General features: G+C 44.5%; 1 protein-coding gene across 5 annotated transcripts in view; it reads right to left on the reverse strand.

The window, feature by feature from the left end:
• Nucleotides 1-10,622: 10,622 nt before the first annotated feature.
• Sh3kbp1 (SH3-domain kinase binding protein 1) overlaps nucleotides 10,623-18,909 on the reverse strand; it is a 337,484-nt gene continuing 329,197 nt past the window's right edge. For all 5 annotated transcript variants that reach the window (XM_013026512.1, XM_013026514.1, XM_013026511.1 and 2 more), the window contains 3 exons: nucleotides 16,430-16,695; nucleotides 14,343-14,406; nucleotides 10,623-13,343 (listed from right to left, as the gene is read on the reverse strand). In XM_013026512.1, the coding sequence (XP_012881966.1) occupies nucleotides 13,302-13,343; nucleotides 14,343-14,406; nucleotides 16,430-16,695 (372 nt within the window). In that variant the 3' untranslated portion in view covers nucleotides 10,623-13,301. The remainder of the gene's footprint in view (nucleotides 13,344-14,342; nucleotides 14,407-16,429; nucleotides 16,696-18,909) is intronic.

Consider the following 18,909-nt stretch of genomic DNA (forward strand, 5'->3'; position numbering starts at 1 on the left):
TTCCTGAGCCAGCACCATGAGCTTTCTCTGGATTTCCCCCAATCTTCCTTACAAGAGCCAGTGGGCCTCTGAGAGGAAAAGCTTGCAAAGGGTAGCAGCTCCTCCTCCAGGAGCTTCAAACTCAAGCAGGCCCAGGGCTTGGCCACATTTTCTAGCTCAGCCTTCCTCTCTACTTCCATGGCATCTGATGGCTTCTGCTCTCATAAGCAGAAGCTCAGGTAATGTCCTGTGTCTCACAGGAAGTACTCTGTCTCTCCAGGGTTTTGTCCATTGTGGGGCTTGAACTCAGGGCCTGGGGCACTGTCCCTGAGCTTTTTTGCTCAAGTCTAGTGCTCTACTACTTTGAGCCACAGCTCCACTTCTGGTTTTCAGGTGGTTAATTGGAGACAAAAGTCTCATGGACTTTCTTGCCCAGGCTGGCTTCGAACTGTGATCCTCCTATCTCAGCCTCCTGGGCAGCTAGAGTGAGCCATCAGCACTCGGCTTCTGTCTATGTTTTGAAATGACCATTTGCTCTGCAAACTCAAGTCTTCCCATTTCCAGTCTGCCCAGGACTGCCCCTTCCCATTTCCAGTCTGCCCCTTGTCCGTAAGCCTGAGGAGACATTTCTTGCAACTCTTCATATATCTAAGCTAAAACTGGAAGCCATACTCAACTCTATTGTGTTTTGAGCCAGACGCTGGTGGTTCATTCCTGTAAGCCTAGTGACTCAGAAGGCCAAGACCTGGAGGGCTGCAGTTCAAAGCCAGTTGGGGCAAAAAAAAAAAAAAAAGGCCACAATATTCTTACCTCCAATTAATCAGCCAAAACTATGGCCTGGGGGCTCAAGTGGTAGAGCGCTAGCCTTGAGCTGAAGAGCTGAGGAACAGCGCCCAGGCCCAGAGTTCAGGCCCCATGACCGGACCAAAAAAAAATGCATCCTGCCACAAAGCAGATGCTTATCCTTGAGAGAAGGAAGGTGTCTTGTTGTCTCTCTTAGAAGCAAAGACAGTGCATCTGTGCTTCTAAATACCTTTGTTTCTGAGTGGTCTTCACCAGGCCTCATTTCCCCTAATCTATCCTGCCTCACCCCCAATGGTGACACCTTGTTAAACATGATCATAATCAGGATATTGAAAGTGATGTAATCAAGAGAGACACCATGTCATCCCTGCAAGGGTCCCTCCTAGTGCCCGTTGACTGTCATCAGCAGCTCTTAAACAACCCCATTCCTCACCACTGACAATCATGAACTGCTTTCCATTTCTATGGTGGTTATTTCAAGAGCGTCACCTAAATGGAAGCATACAGTATGTAATTTGGGCATTCCTTTTTTTGTTCATTTTGGCAGTACTGGAGCTCAAACAGGGTCTTGCGTTTGCTAGGCAGGAGCTCTGTCCCTGAGCTACACACACCTCCAGTTCTTTTTGTAATGGTTCTTTTCCCAGATAGGGTGTCCATTCCTGCTTGCGTCTGAGCGGTGATCCGCCTGCGTTGAGTTTCATGTCTTGTCTAGGATAACAAGCACACACTCCTATACCCAGTTCTCCTTTGAGAAGGGATCTCTTGAATTTCTGTTTAGGGTGGCCTTGAACAGTGATCCTCCCAATCTCAGCCTTCCAAGTAGTTAAGATTATAGGCATGAGCCACTGACTGACACTTGGCTGGGAATCTTTTTTTTTTTCCACTGAGGATAATTCCTTGGAGATGTGTCCAAATTGTTACAGATATTAGTAATCCATTCTACACTGTGTGCATGTCCGTCTCCACTTTTAAGCTATTAATATGAAAAAAACTGCTATGAACATTCACATAGAGTTTTGGTGTTTTCTTTTTGTCGGTCATGGAGCTTGAACTCTGGGCCTGAACATGGTCCCTCAGCTCTTCAGCTCAAGATGAGCGCTCTACACTTGAGCCACTGCACCGCTTCCAGTTTTCTGAATGGCTTACTGGAGATGAGTCTCAGGGACTTTCCTGCCCAGCTTGGCTTTGAACCACGATCTTCAGATCTCAGCCTCCTAAGTAGCTAGGATGACAGGCGTGAGCCACCGGGGCCCGGCTGTTGTGTTTTATGGTACTGGGGATTGAATTTAGAGACTTGCACGTGCTGAGGTAGGTGGTCTAACACATTAACCACATCTCCAGTCCTTTTTAGTCAGTTTTCATACAGAATCTTGTAAATTTACCTGGGCCTGCTTGGCCTTTTTCTTTTTTTTGTAACTGGGATGACCAGTGCAAGACACCACACCCAGGAAATCCAACACCCAACTTGTTAGCCCCGTGAGCTCTTCCCATAGCTTAGCAATCTCCTTCCCCTCTCCATAGCCTAGCATGCTCCCTTCCTAGGCAACACTAGGCCCATGTAGTAAAGGCAGTAAATAATCAGCCTCCAACCCCCCTGTACCCTGGGATAGCACTTCTCTGGGGCAGCTACCACCACAGAAGGCAGCAAGAGCCCCTTAGAGTGACCTTCAGGTCTGGGCAGCTGCAGGGGCCTTATCTACTATTTGGACAGCAGCCATCAATCCTAGTCTGCCATGATGAAGCCCCTGGCCCACACGTCCACATCAGGGTCTCCGCCTCCTAGCCCCTTCTAGCCCCTTCTAAACCTCTAGATTATATAGGTCACCCCAGACAATAGCCGGCGCTTCTTCTCACTTCTCTTGTGAGAAGGGGTCTTGCCCATTCCTTTACTGGCAATAAACCTTTTCTTTTTTTTTTCTTTTTGTTGGTCGTGGGGCTTGAACTCTAGGCCTGGGTGCTGTCCCTCAGCTCTTCAGCTCAAGGCTAGCACTCTACCACTTGAGCCACAGCTCCGCTTCCGGCTTTTTCTGCTAATGTGGTGCTGAGGAATGGAACCCAGGGCCTCAGGCATGCAAGGCAAGCACTCTACCACTGAGCCACCTTCCCAGCCCAATAAACCTTTTCTTTGTTCTTTGTACCTGGATGCCTGTGTGATTTTCTGGCAAAGTCTAATATACTCTAACACAACTTAGTGCTAACCTTGTGTCTGAGCTGGACTTGAACTGCAGTCCTCTTGATCTCCATCTTCGGAGTAGCTGGGATAAAAGGTATGAGTTACTGTACTTGGCTCAGGATTTTGTGTAAAAACCAGTTTTCATTTCTCTGAGGTAAATGTCCAGAAGTACACATTCTGCATTACATAGTAGCTGGGTGTATTAGTTTATTTAGAAAATGTCCAAGTTGTTTTCCAGACAGGACCTTCCATTTCACATTCTGATCTGCAATGCATGCATGAGCTATTTTTTTCCATAGCCTAACCAGCATTTGGTGGTGTCCTTTTTTTGTTTTGTTTTGTTTTGTTGGTCATGGGGCTTGAACTCTGGGCCTGGGCGCTGTCCCTGTACTCTTTAGCTCAAGGTGAGCGCTCTGCCTCTTGAGCCATAACGCCACTTCCTGTTTTCTAGTGGTTTACTGGAGTCTCACAGACTTTTCTGCCCGGGCTGGCTTTGAACCATGATCCTCAGATCTCAGCCTCCTGAGTAGCTAGGGTTATAGGCGTGAGCCACCAGTGCCTGGCAGGGTTCCCTATTTTTAAAACCATTCTGATAGATGTGTAGTGACATCTTTTGTGGCTTTGACTTGTCTTTTCCCAATGGTTAGTGATGTAGCATCTGTTCAAAAATTGGTCTCAGTTTTAATTGTTTTCATTGTTCAGTTTTGAATGTTCTATGTTCTAGATAATAGCTTTGATAAGTGTGTATGTGAGTCACTGGCATCCAGATAGTATGCTACATTTCGGGTATTGAATTTGCTCTCAGTGAAGTCACTGAATTCAGGAGCCGTTTTTTGGAATATTCATGTGGACAATCAGGTAGCCTGCCAATAAGGAACATTTTATTTTATCTTTCCAAATGCTATACATTTAATATTTTCTTGCATAGTACTGTTGCATGTAGGAGTGCATATGAGCATCCTTGCCTTGTTCTTGATCTTATAAAGTATTCAGGTTTTTAACCCAGGATATAATGTTAGCCATAAGGGTTTTTTTTTTGTAGCTGCTACTTGTTGAGAACATTTTCCTGTACTCTTGGTTTGCTGGGTTTTTACTGTGCTTAGGCATTGAATGTGTTCAATTGATACCATCACTTGAATTGTCCTCATCAGCATATTGAGATGGTGGTGTACATTTGATTTCCAAATGTTGAACCAGTCTTGGCATGAGTGGAATAATTCCCACTTGGATTTAGAGTTTTTTTGTCTTTTTCCTTTGAACTCAGGACCTCTCACTTGTGAGGCTGGTGCTCTACTGCTGAGCCACACCTGCAGCCCTATTTTTATGTTTATTTTTAGGATAGGGTCTTACTTCTCTTTTTTTTGGGGGGGGGATGTTCTTGCTTCCTGGCTGGGCATGCAGTGGAGCACTTATCTGGCTGTTTTTGGTTTTTCCTCATTGCTGGGATCACAGGGACATGCTACCACATCCACTTTCCCTCCTGTGAAGCCAGAATCTCGCACACTTTTCTACCTAGGTTGGCCTGGTACTGCAATCCCCTGGATTTCAAGATGACAGGTGTGTACCACTGTCCTTTGCTATGAGCTGCAGACATGGAAACATGATCTTCTCATACTCAGCCTCCCACATAGCTAGGATTCTAGGCTGGAGCCATTGGCACCCAGGCCTGGTTAGCTGTGTTTTATAATGCTTTTTTTTTAAAAAAAATATTGTTTGATGTGATTTGCTAAATTTTGGGGGACTACTAAGTCTAAGTTTATGAGATTTCTGTTTCTAGGTTCTGAAGTTTCATTTGCAATTTTTGTAGTGTCTTTGCCTTGTTTGGATATCAACTAGTATTAGTTTAATAAAATATCTTCGAAGCTATTCTGTCATCTTCTGTTCTATGGAAGGGATTGTGTAAATTTAGGATTACTTTTTCAAATGGTTGCTAGAATTCTCTAGTGAGCCAAGCTGTACCCAGAGATTTCTTTTTTAGGGTCTTTTCATTACAAGTTCATTTTTTCCCTAATGATTAGAGAATAATTTTGATTGCCTATTGAAGATTGGTTTTTAGGAATTTGGAGCTTTTAAAGAATTGACCCAATTTTTCTAAAATGTTGAATTCATGATTATGAAGTTCATATTTATAATCTTTAATGATTGTTAAGATCTGTAGTGATGCCCTATTTCATTCTTTTATTTGGTGATTTGCCTTCTTTTTTTAATTATCATTTTTGTTATTTATCTAATCAAGGCCCTCAAATACATTTTTCACTATTTTACTGGTTTTGATTTCTAGCCACTTGATTCTTATAGTTTCCATCTCTGCTGAAATTACCTATATGATCTCCTTTTGTCTCCAGAGCCATTGAGATAGTAATCATAATTCTTTTAAAGTCCTTTCTCTAATCCCAATAGTTGTGCCAATTCTGATTTGGATCATTGATTTTTCTCTTTAAATAGATTTTTTCTTACCTTTTAGGATGCCTAGCAATTTTTATGTTGGGCATTTGTATAGATAGCAACAGATGCTGAGATAAATAAAAGTTTGTGGGGGACCTAATCTAGCCAGAGGTTGAAGTTATGCTGATGTTCGTTTGCCTATGGAGGGCAGAAATGTCACATTTCTCTAGTGATCTTTTCTTCTTCTTCTTCTTCCTTGCTTTGAAGGATCCCTTTTGTGCTCTTCCCCAAAGTTCCTATCATTTCCCTTGCTGTTATTCCAGGAGATTTAGCATGCTGAGGAAGTATGGGTGGGGGGCGGGCGAGTGGAGGGGGCGGTTGGGAAGGTCTCTAATATTCCAAGCTTCAAGTTTGGGAGGGCCCAGTGATATCTAAGCAGTAGAGGCTTTCATAAGTGTTTTTGTCCCTCTTCCAGAGAGTGATCTCCCCATTCTCTTCTCTTCTCTATCTACGGGTGTTTTCAGTCTATCTACCTGAGGCCCTTCTGAGATGGGGTAGCAGCGCGAGGGGTGGGGCCTGGGTGAGTTCCCTTGGCCCAGCTGCTGCAGCACGGAGACCTCACATCAGACCCTTCCCTTGCAGAATAATAAGTCTTTCGCTAAAGGCCAAGGGTTTGAGCAGATTTCTCCGTGGTTCCTGAGCCAGCACCATGAGCTTTCTCTGGATTTCCCCCAATCTTCCTTACAAGAGCCAGTGGGCCTCTGAGAGGAAAAGCTTGCAAAGGGTAGCAGCTCCTCCTCCAGGAGCTTCAAACTCAAGCAGGCCCAGGGCTTGGCCACATTTTCTAGCTCAGCCTTCCTCTCTACTTCCATGGCATCTGATGGCTTCTGCTCTCATAAGCAGAAGCTCAGGTAATGTCCTGTGTCTCACAGGAAGTACTCTGTCTCTCCAGGGTTTTGTCCATTGTGGGGCTTGAACTCAGGGCCTGGGGCACTGTCCCTGAGCTTTTTTGCTCAAGTCTAGTGCTCTACTACTTTGAGCCACAGCTCCACTTCTGGTTTTCAGGTGGTTAATTGGAGACAAAAGTCTCATGGACTTTCTTGCCCAGGCTGGCTTCGAACTGTGATCCTCCTATCTCAGCCTCCTGGGCAGCTAGAGTGAGCCATCAGCACTCGGCTTCTGTCTATGTTTTGAAATGACCATTTGCTCTGCAAACTCAAGTCTTCCCATTTCCAGTCTGCCCAGGACTGCCCCTTCCCATTTCCAGTCTGCCCCTTGTCCGTAAGCCTGAGGAGACATTTCTTGCAACTCTTCATATATCTAAGCTAAAACTGGAAGCCATACTCAACTCTATTGTGTTTTGAGCCAGACGCTGGTGGTTCATTCCTGTAAGCCTAGTGACTCAGAAGGCCAAGACCTGGAGGGCTGCAGTTCAAAGCCAGTTGGGGCAAAAAAAAAAAAAAAAGGCCACAATATTCTTACCTCCAATTAATCAGCCAAAACTATGGCCTGGGGGCTCAAGTGGTAGAATACCAGCCATGAGCAAGCCAAGTGAACAAGAGGCCCTGAGTTCAAACTCTAGTACTGCCAAAAACAATCCCAAACAAGTTAGTTTCATTTCAACATAAGATGTTGGCATAGTTTCTGGATAGCACACGTGCTTTGCCAAACCTGAGGAGTTATAAATTATTCTACACCCAACTTCATGGGAATTGGGTCCCTCCTGACAATGATCCTCAAAGTTGAGTGGCAAAAGATTCACTGGAGAACCCAGGTGGCTGGGTTCTTCAGAGCTTCTGATTTACGAGGTCTAGGGCAGGACCCAGTTTTTTCGTCTACTAAGTTCTCCAACAGTGATGCCAACAAGGCTCTTCCGGGAATCATGTTCCAAGAATTAGTGGCCAGTGGTGTGTCTTGGAGGCTCAAGGCTTATTTCCACGTCTCACTTATTCATCAGTTGGAGGACAGATGGTGAGCTGGGAGAAGCAGCAATTAAGTTCTCAGCTGACATCCATAAAAGTGTCAGCAATTTTTTTTTCTCCAGAATGAATATTAGAGAAAAAAATGTTTTATGGTTTACACCAGAGACAGTCACAATTTTCTAATTGTGAACGAGTCTTTGAAAGAAGGATGTGCAGATGATGTGAACATGTTTTCAAAAGCCACAGTGGGGCCAGTAGTAGTTTCTTGAGGGTCCAGGTATTGGTGGAGACTCAAGAACAAGTGCCTTTGAAGGCTTTGCTCATGTTTCTCTTGCTGGGTGTCCTCATTTGTTTTCTGCTAGTTTTAGTAAAGGTAAAACTAAGCTGATTAAATTTTACAATGAATTCCATTCGGTATCAGTGCTAATGAGCAATTTATCTCTTATGCACCACATGATTACTGTCACTATCTTAGATATTGGGGAAAGAAAATAAAGCACCTGTATGGTGTTTCATTCAAGGAGAGAATAGGGAGGAGGGGAGGAAGAGACTGAGCCTATAAACAAGCAAAGCCATGTAGCCTACTCATGAGGTGTAAATAGGATTGTGGTATGAGTCCAGTTTTAGGCAAAAACCCTGAGACCTGATCTGAAAAATAACTAAAAGAAAAAGGGGGATAGTGGGCATGGCTCAAGCAATAGAGCACCTGCCTAGAAAACATTAGGGAGATTCAGCCAGGCATTGGTGGCTCATGCCTGTAATCCTAGTTATTCTGGAGGCTGATATCTGAGGCTTGTGGTTGGAAGCCAGCCTGAGCAGAAAAGTCTCTGAGACTCTCATCTCCAATAACTACTCAGAAAAAGCCAGGAGGTGAACTGTGGCTCAAGTGCTAGAACACTAGTCTTGAGCACAAAGAGGCTCAGGGACAGCACCCACGCCCAGAGTTCAAGCCACAGGACTGGCAAAAAAAAAGAGGGGGACAGAGATTCATTGGAAAGATTCTTGCCAACCAAAAAGCCCATCTTCAGGGGTTTTGAAATCTATCCTCTAATCCTCTATTACCTATTATTGTGAAGGTTAACACCCTCTGGTCCACTTTTTGTTGTTGTTGTTGCTAGTCATGAGGCTTGAACTCTGGGCCTGGATGCTATCCCTGAGCTCTTCAGCTCAAGGCTAGCACTCTACCACTTGAGCCAAAGCACTACTTCCAGTTTTCTAGTGATTAATGGGAGATTAAGAGTCTCATAGACATTCTTGCCCGGGCTGGCTTTGAACTGCGATCCTCAGATCTCAGCCTCCTGAGTAGCTAGCATTACAGGCGTGAGCCATTGGTGCCCTGCTCCACCCACTTTAGTCTTCTTCATTCGCTCCCAGATTCTCAGCACCAGTGTTGCTATGGATGTTGTTTTGTTCTATCTCCAGGCCTGAATCTCCCTTTGACATGTCTCCCTCTCTCAATTCTTGTCCTTTTCCACAACCCATAGTCACTTTCTTCAAGGAGATTGCCCTGACTGAGAACAAATAAACCTTTTCCAAGTACCTCCTGGAACCAAGGCAGGGGGATGGGTGGGCATTTCACACAAGTGCCCAATCCCTGCTTATCTGTCTATCTTGACCATTCAATGGGCAGAGCTTGAGCCTCAGCCAACTGTTTTTTCTCAAACCAGGTCTAAGAAATAATCATGAATGGGGAGGGGGGGAAGGCGGTGGGGGAACTGTTCAATTTATCCTAAGACATCTTTGTTTTTCTTTAGGGGACTAACCCTGGAAAGATTACTGATTTCTTTGTGTTTTTTTTTGTTATTGTTTTGTTGGGGCTTAAACTTTGGGCTTGGGCACTGTCCCTCAGCTCTTCAGCTCAAGGCGAGTGCTCTACTACTTGAGCCACAGCATCACTCCTGGTTTTCTGGTGTTTTAATTGGAGATGAGAGTCTCACTGACTTTCCTGCCCGGGCTGGCTTCGAACTATGATCCTCAGATCTCAGCCTCCTGAGTAGTTGGGATTACAGGTGTGAGCCACCAGCGCCCAGCTCCTTCGTGGTTTTTATATCTGGTTTTAGATGGCTTTATCAGCTTAGCTAGTTTAAACCTTGGCTTGTAAACTCCTTAAAACATTGTTTAATGAACAGAAATTGTAACGAAGTTTTGTATTTCCAAGGCACCTTCCCATCATGGAGCTCAAGGCTTGCTAACAAATCTTGGTTTTCTGTAAAACAAAGAACATTCCAGAGGGGTAGACTGGATGGAGAAGCACTGAAGACTTGAGTGCCGCTTGTTGGATGCATCATTTAATCAAATGTGTCATCACTTAAAGAGAATGGCCCCATGAACTGGTTTGCCAGTAATTTAGCTATTCTTTTATTCTGTTCCTCACTTGTATCCTGGTGTTTTTTTCCTCAGAAAATTTTAGCTTTGAACTAGGAGATCACCTTGTTTTTGTTCTATTGTTTGGTTGAAATAAATGATCACCTATTGTTCCAACAAGAAAAAAAAAAAGAACAGCCCATTTTGCTGTGAATTCCAAGTTCACAAACCCAAGTACACATGGCTGTTTGCAGAAAAGAGGCTGGGCCCATGACCACGTAAGTTTTGGATGAGGCATGAAATAAACTCCCCTTTCAGAGACCTGCGCCTCCTTTTGAGATTCCCATAGGCATCATGGCATGGGAACAGAGCCTTAGTGACTCTAGGGAGGGACAAACTAGGAATGACCTCAAGATTCATCCTCTTAAGAGCCTTGAATCTTTTTTTTTCTGAGTCTTATCATTCTTTACTCCAGTGACATCTATTTCTGGATAGGGAAGTGGGAAAGTTTTTGTTTTTGTGTTTTGCCTTGGCCCTTGGTAAGCTAAATTTAGGAAAAGCATCTTTGTCTCCAGTTTGGGTCGTAAGACCTCAGCTTTCCCTCTGCTGGATGCCACAAGCAGCCATGCTGAACACCTGTCACTCTTGCATGTGTTGCTTTGTACTGCTTCTCATTGTACAAAACCAAAAGCTTTATGCCAAGACCTCTTGGTACTGAAACATTCGGACATTAATTTGTGCAAAAATAACTAGAGGACTAAAGCCTAATCTAATACATTTTTTTTAAAGAAAAGAGGACTATGATGACCTTAGGTTATAATACAAAAGCCTTTGTGGGACAGGGGGATTATTTTTATACAGGCCACAGCAACTATGGGCAAGAAATTATACACCCTGCAGTTTTCCCATCAAGGAGCTGCTTATAAGAAGAAATAAAACCCCACCAGACACACATGCGAGGAGATACAGGATGTTCTTATGGGAAAAGGCAAATCAAGTACTTGAAAGTGCTGCCTTGAGGGCTGTGTACAAATAAAAGTGGCTTTACACAACCATTTGAATAATGATAATTTAATGGTTTTAATGCTAAAAAAGTATTTATACCTAACTAGTATCTTCTGCTTAGATAGGAATGCAAAATTGAACAATGTAAAAAATGGAATTCACAGGCACAGATATTAATGGGTTAGTTATTTCATGTCTTCTAAGGACATTTCTATATGAGCAATAAAGTGAAAAATAGAGAAAAAGAGTTCATATTCCAAGAAATCATTCCTCTTGGACCATGACAACTTTGAACCAAAATATTTTCACAAAATTTCATTTTAATCATCTTCTTTTACAAAGCACAATACTTAAGACTTCTCTAAATACAGCTTTAGAAAATGAAGCAAAAAAATAGTTTCCATAGATGCCTGTTAAAGTCCATGCTGAATGCAAAAGAATTTTTGATTTCAAAAGTGATACTTCCAAGCTTTCCTTGATGAATCCATTTTGCCAAGAGTAAAGATGGTGGCAGTTGGGGCAGAGGCTCAGCCAGTCCCATGACACAGAATCCTCTTGCTGCTTAGCCCAAGGAGCCATAAGGAAGCTGGAGATAGATGGCAACTTCTTTTTACAACCACTAACTCCTCCCCCTCTTTACATGAAGAAAGCCAATGGCCTCTATTGGGGAGAGGACATCAGCCACAGAACATTTCATGTTGCCAATGCCCCATGAGGGTCCCTCAACCTTGCCATTTAATTGTCAACAATCTTACTCTGTATACACTTTTGATAAAGCTATATCATTCAGGATTTTCTTGATGTGTAAATGAGAAATTCAAACACCAAAGAATCCAATCTTCATTGTTAGATTAGGTGGTGGGGAATCTCTGAAGGCTTCAAGTGTAATGCAGAAATGCTGAGAACAGTTCAAGGGGTACAGGAATGCTTTGTGCTGCCCTTAGAAACTTGGTGTTTCCGGCCCCATGCATACTGAGGCCAAGGCTGCTGAACAGGCCATACATCCAACACTTGGGAGCGAAAGGTACAAGGCTCCTTACACACTCCCTTTCCCTTAACTGTAAATATTCGTAGGAAAGAAGGGAGGAGTATGCAGGCAAGAGCAAGGCAGGGGGAGGGAGAGAGGAAGAGAAAGGAAGAGACACTTGTTTTATTTTCAAGGATGAATAATGTGATTTTTTTGCATCATTCCTTTAGTGATATCGATTCTCATTCTTCGTAGTTGTGCAAATCTATGACATTGTTTTAGTAGTTTCACTATAAAATGCAGGAAATAGACAAAGCAGCTGCTTAGAAACACATCAGACATTGTTGGGCCATTTAAGGGACCAGCCCCTCTACCTCTAACCCCTGAACAATCTTGCAATAAGGTATGCCCCATATTTTTCAGCAGAGGATGAGAAAAGTTACATAATCGAAGGCTGAACTGTTTCAGGTGCTACAAAGATAAATCAGACAAGCAAACATCAATTCCCTCTGGAAGGAAAAAAAAAAAAAGCAATTCCATGAATGCAAGAAAGATCCATTGGCTGCACTTCAACAAGACCCTCGTCCCATTCACGTGGACCGAGGAAGGGATTGCAATGAGCAAGGCAAAATGACATTGTGTGAATACACTTTAAACAATAATACACAAGGATTACCCAGTGCAGGAAATAATACAACTTCCCCCCCCCAGTTTTCATTTGCATTTGAACTTTTATTTAGCTTTGCTTTAATAATGCAGATGCTGTTCGCAAAAAAGGCGCGCAAGAGGACAGGAAGCAGGAACTTAACTTGGCAGATGAAAAATAAAACCAAGCAGGGATGACATTTTTCATTTCATGAACAACCTACAAGTAGGAGAAACTGAAAAGTCACTGGTGGTACCACGGAGTACACGCCTGACCTCTCCGTTGTCTCCTCTTAGGACCTTTGGCTAGCGTGAGAGAAACTGTGAAGACAGTGGCCTCTAGTGGACTTGGATAAGTGGTAGATTTTCCATTTCTTTCTTTATTTGTTGAATCATGGTAGCTGCATCACAAAAACTCCAATCAAGAGGGTGGTAAAAAGAAGGCACAGATCATTGCAAATACCAGATTTCTCTCTCTCTTTCTCTCTCTCTCTCTCTCTCTCGCTCTGTCTCTCTCTCTCTCTTTTGTAAATATACCATCATATATAAGCTAAAATTTCTCTTAGAGTGGTGGTCTGTTGGCAGGGGAAGGGAGGGTTGGACCTAAAATTGCATATGTAATAGAATCCTAAAGGGAACACAAAGCCAGGCAGCTTTCTGCCTGAAGCAGAAGACTAAGACTCTCGCTTCTGACTAGGTATAATACAAACGCTAGGGGCTTCTGTGACAAAACACGGTTAAAAAAATCATAAAATTATAAAGCTTGTAAAGAATAATCTGAAATTACATTTTATTAATGGAAAATATCATCAAAATAGTACCACTATGGACTAAACTGCCTGAGTTTTCGTTTCACATGAGATCTCAAGGTAGAAAAGCCTTTAGCACAATTTACTCTAAGTCACAACCAGTGCCAGACCCAGGCCGAAACCATGGGGAAAGATTCTCCTCTTGGATGGAATTTGTGTTGTGCTATCAAGACTTTTTGTGCTAATCTTTTAAACAGGGACATGTGGCAAATCTGTAACCTTTTGGCACAGGATTTATTTTGGCTGGGGCAGAAAATTTGAGTCTTGGACTCATGATGAAAAAATGCAAAATCTCATTTATCAAGTGTTCACTTTGATTGAAGAGCTTTCTTTATTTCATTCACTTCCATCTAGAAAAGGGAAAAAAAAGAATCAAACAAAATCATAACAAATTAGCTGGCTTTCGAGAAGCTGAAAGGTAACCAACCTGGTTAATGGAAAGAAAGTACTTAACCTGACCACTTTAGAGGTGCAAAGATCATCTGAATAAACAATCAGTAACAATGCCTCAAATGACAGAAGCCTAAAGACCAGGCACAATGGACTAGGAAATGATGTCTGGATTCTCAGACTCCTAGGATTCTCAAATTGTCAGTAGCAGAACAATTTCCGTTTCCTAGCCAGAAAGCAGAATCTGCGGTCCTGACACACTGGACCATCTGACAGTGTGGTAAGGCAGTTGTTGTTGGCCAAACAGTGTGTATGTCAGCACCACTGAGGTGACGGTGAGTACTGCATATCCTCACTTGGCCAGTAAGGGTATCAAATTGGATAAAAGCCAATCTGCCTGTGGCCAGTTGGAATCCCCCTCGCTACTTTCCACCATTTGCTCATAGGAGAGTTGGACCAGAGGCTGGAGTAAGGGACAGAGCTCAGATGATCTGGCAATACCGATATGGCCATCAGGAAAACGATGACAAACACCAAGTGTAGACACAGCTGTGGTCCTTGGAAGTCTCAATACTAAATGACTGAAACCAACTGGCAGCAGGGTCTTCCCAATACCACAAACTCGGCAGTTGTTATAATGAAGCTTCTGAAAACTGGAGGAACATTTTTATAGAAGAGATGCCTAAAAATAAATTCCAAATGAGAAGCCCAATTGCTGGTAGGGGGGGAGAGGATGGGGAGAGAGCATGTTTACTAATTTTTTCCTACCCCAAGGCCTTTGAAGCCCAGGAAAGGATGGGTAGATTAAGCCTTTACAATTCTAAGAAAATTGCCACTTACAGTGTATTTAAATCTACAGAGAAGCAACAATTATTCACTTTCAAAATTAAAGCCCAGACATTGCTTCTACCCTGGAGTGAGCAGAGGCTTCGTGGGCAGAGAAGCCCTGAGGGACTGACCTGCAAACGAAGGCGGATTTTCTTCTCTTCGTCCAACTCAGACAGCAGCTGCTTAATCTCCCGTCTGGAAAGCAAAGGACAATACAATCAAATTGAAGCACAGACTTCCCCGGGAAGATGTAGGAAACCTCTTTTTCTTACTACAAAATCCACCTGCCCCCTTTTACAAAGAAAATGTGAACCCTCGTTACTTCTTGCATTGACAGTCCTTCAGATGGATTTCAGACGGAAAGGCTTGCCATTGTTTTGGGACTACTGAAATAGGTAGCAATGACCTTTGAGACCTTTCAGCTATGTTTCTCACAAAAGAAACAGCTGGAGACATTGAGGCCTGGAATTGTGGCTTAACTTGTTCAAAGACTGGACACCAGGCACCTAGACTCATATTCTGACATAGCTCCCTCTCTGTCGCACGTATATACGGAATAATTTTCATTGCCGACATTTTTCTCCATTTCCAAAGCAAACATGAGTTAGGACTACTTTTTACAACTTTCAAGAATGAAGTAGAGCAAGGAAAGGGGTGACATTGTCCAAAAAGAAATATACTCTTTACCTGACTTACGTAACCATAATCCCAATGTATATCACCTTTAGAATAACAATAAATTTTTTTTAAAAGAATGAGAGGCATAGCCTCTCAAAAATGACTTTTTCCAGAAAGAGCTAACTGATCTCTAAACTCTCTGAGTCTCAGTTGCTTTAGGAAAGTGCTGCCTACATTCCATCTTCTACCACTTTATCTTTGCAGACAACATCCTGGGTGATATAGATGTATGATGCTTAGTTTTGCTCACAGGTCTTTCTTCCCATTCAAGTGCTCCCTGAGGATGAGAGATATGGTAAGAACATGTGTATAGGCATGCACAGAGAAAGCCCTCGAGTCTTTCACAGTGAGAATAGCTTGCTGAGACTAAAGTCTAGGGCTTAAAGATCCAATACATCTTTTCATATATTATAGCCCCTCGATGCAAGCCAATTATTTCATCTGACAGATAAATGAAGTTGTCATGTTTTCTGATGCTAGAAGGAAAGCTATTGGCTTAAAAGGCAGTAGACATAGCACAAGTGATAAGAGTACTAGCTCGATAGTAGGAGGCTGTGGGTACCTCCCAAAGATACAACATATGAAGACAGGTATGATGTGCATGTACCTGTAATCCGGCAGGAGGATCATAAGTTCAAAGCTAGTGGGGACTATATAGAAAGACATTGTCTCCAAAAAAAAAAAAAAATGGTATAGGTACTGTCTGGATCTTGAATGTTCCCCAAATGCTCATGTGTTACAAGACTTGGCCAGCAGGCGGTGCTGTGGGAGGCTGTGAACCTTGAGAAGGTGGGGCCTGGTAGTAGGAAGTTAGGTCATTAGACTAGTGTGTTTTAAAGAAATACTGAGCTGGGCATCCATGAGTCATGCCTATAAGCCTAGCTATGTAGGAGGCTCAGCGCTAAGGATTGTGGGCAGAAAAATGCAGGTGACTCTATTTCCAATTAACTGCACAGTAAAAAGCTGGACTGATGATATGGCTCAAGGGGTGGCACATCAACTGTGAGCAAAAAAGCCAAGTGAGAAGGGGAGGCCCTGGGTTCACACCTCTAGAACTGGCAAAAGAAACAAGAACAACAAAATTGAGGTCAGGTTGCTTCTTGGCTGCCATTTCCTCCACAACACAAAGGCAATGGAGCCAAACATCCAGGGACTAAAACCATGTGCCCAACTATACCTTTTCTCCTTCAGAAGTTGATTCTCTCAAGTATTTTCCCTCAGGGATGGGAAGCTGAGTCGTGCAGAAATATTATAGGCTACCTGGGAGCTCAAGACGTTTCTCTATAGCAGCTTGTTGAGAATGTCAGTCTATGCAACTGACTATGGCCAGCTTGAGCTCTTCTTGTACACAGGAAGCAGAGCATTAACACACATAGCACCATGCATGTATAAATGAGCCTCCTGTGGTCCCTACCAGTTCTCACTACTGCTGCCACCAGCCATGAGGAGGCCTGCCCACATTCTAGGGGCAGGGTGGAACCCGGCCTGGCCCAGTGGTGAGTTCCTTAGAGACAACTGCAAAGGGTTTCTGGGCACTCACTTCTGCTGGTCCTTCATGGTCTCGATGATGCTCCTCAGCTCACGGACCTGTGTCCGAAGCTCCTCCACAGCCGCCTGGCCACTGGCTATCGGCTCCATCTTTGGTTTTCCTTCCATGCTGAACAGAGATGGGGAATTGGCTCGGTGTCCAGGTGCTCCCAAAGAAGATGACAGAGGGACCGAAGCCAGTGAAGTGAGAGAGGCGGGGCCGCTGCCTGCTGCCATGCTCCCTGGCTTGGGTGGCAGCGATGCCTTGTTGTCAGACACCTGTGGCAAGGGAAAGTGGGCGGGCTTCAGAGTAAGGGAGTCAGGTGAGTCAGGTCTTCCTTTGACATCGTCCAGGTACCTCTCTCCACACACCCCATTCACTCATCCCTTCATCCACAAGCCACCAAGGCCAATGCGCTGCAAAGCAGTCCCCTGCTCAAGTGTGATCTGTAGGTGTTTGAAATGTGGCTTTCTGTCTGGAGAGACAGTCGTGATTGGTGTCTGATACACACAGAGATTCCCAACTGCTTGCCCAGATACCACAAACTCTGAAGTGAGCAAGACAGTCGCCTGGCTCGTAGGAGCGCAGAACCCAGTGGGGAGCAGACTGACAGACAAACCAACACATTGCTGCAGAGGAGGAAGACTGAACAAGAGGGAGGAAGCACAGGGAGCCCCGGAAACACGCCAGACAGGCAACAATCCTGGACGGAGCAGTAGACTGACAGCCCCAAATTGGAGGGGAGGTAGGCAGAGGAAAGAACTGCAAGACTGTGGAGCAGAGAAGCTGTAGGAGGAGGGAAGGCCCTTGGTAAAGGCCAAGACACCAGGAAGCAAAACATATTAGTGGAAGACATGGCTAGGAAGGCCGCCGGGTGCAGGAGAAAGCTTGGGAAGGGAGGGTAAGGATGAGATGACTGCATGACAGAGCTGCTGGGAGAGCCACACAATGGAAGCCAGAAACTGTGAGGCGGTGGCCAAGATGGTAGAGAGTCATGGTGAAGGTAAGCACATCTAACCAAAAAAAAAAAAAAATCAACAAACAAAACAAAAAACCATGGGGTGGGAAGTTAAGCAGGGCTGATGGAGTCTGCTTTACAGAACTCACACTCCACGGCCATGTAGAGGAGGTCCTGGTCAGGCAGGCTGTAAAGGAAGAATAGATCCTATTTCATCTTAGGAGCTGGAGGGATGGCAGAAGGGACGTATTTAACTGGGCAGAGCCAGCAAATAAATGAGAGAGAGCTTGGCTAATGGAAATGGAGGCTGTGCATGTGACTAAGACAGCAGGAGAAGGAAAGAGGCCCAGTGATAGGATGTGGAGATTTCCCAAAACAGAAGAGATAAGGAGAGAAAGAGAGCAAGCTCTAGACCGTGGGGAAGAAGTAGGGAGAAGGAATAAAGCAAGACAGTAGAGAGGTGGTGGCTTATGGAAGCTCCCTAGAGAAGTTTTTTGTTGTTGTTTTTTTCTGGTTGTGGGGCTTGAACTCTGGGCCTGGGTGCTGTCCCTGGGCTCTTCAGCTCAAGGTGAGCACTCTACCACTTGAGCCACAGCACAACTCTCAGTTTTCTAGTGGTTTATTGGAGATAAGAGTCTCCTGGACTTTACTGTCTGGGCTGGCTTTGAACCATGATCCTTAGATCTCAGCCTCCTGAGTAGCTAGGATTACAGGAATGAGCCACTTGCGCCCGGCTCCTAGAGAAGATTTAGAATGCCAGAAAGAAAAAAAAAAGGCGATTCCATTTGGTAGTGCAAGGGAGGCAGAAACCCACGGGCAGAAGATCAGTTTCTGAAGGGAATGGTGAGAGGTGGAGCTTTCCCAAAACTTGGCGGAGGAAGGAAGATGGAGGAGAAAGAATAGAAAACTCATGAATAGAAGCCTCAGGAGACGACAGGATCATGGGTTTGGTCTGCTTTTAGAGTTGGAGGACACGCAGAGCTGCATGAAATTGTAAAGCAGCAAGTCACTGGAGAGCCAGTGTGAGGATGGTGAAGACAGGCAGGAGAGGCCTGAAGAAGTGACCCGAGGAAGCCAGAAAGAAACAGGCTGGAGGGGAGTATGGGGTGGGAAGGCAGAAGGATAGATACCTAGCAGGCCCAGAGAGGAGACAGGAGCAAGGCAAATGAGTTGGTGGGCAGGTGGTGAGAAGGCAAAGTAGTGAGCTAGGACGCTGAGAGGTGATAGGGTGGAGACTGAGGCTGATGGTGACACTTGGCACCGTAGCCCCAGGACTGCCTCCAGCAGTGGGCACTCAGCCGGCCATCCCAAGACAGGTGCCAAGAAAGGGCTTGGCTGGCATGACAATGAGGAAGGAGAGTCTGGATTCAGGCTGTGCTAGAGGCAGAGACAGGCTGAGGGAGCCAAAAGCAGATGGGCCATCGTTCCCAGCCTCTCTGTTCGCCTTTTCTCTGCCAAGTTACCATTGAGGAAAAGTATTCTCGGCTGCCAGGGAGAGCGCTCCGCCAGCCTGGGCTTTGTTGTTAGTAGGAGT

Source organism: Dipodomys ordii, unplaced genomic scaffold (assembly GCF_000151885.1).
Source record: "Dipodomys ordii isolate 6190 unplaced genomic scaffold, Dord_2.0 Scaffold94, whole genome shotgun sequence".
Lineage (NCBI taxonomy): Eukaryota > Metazoa > Chordata > Mammalia > Rodentia > Heteromyidae > Dipodomys > Dipodomys ordii.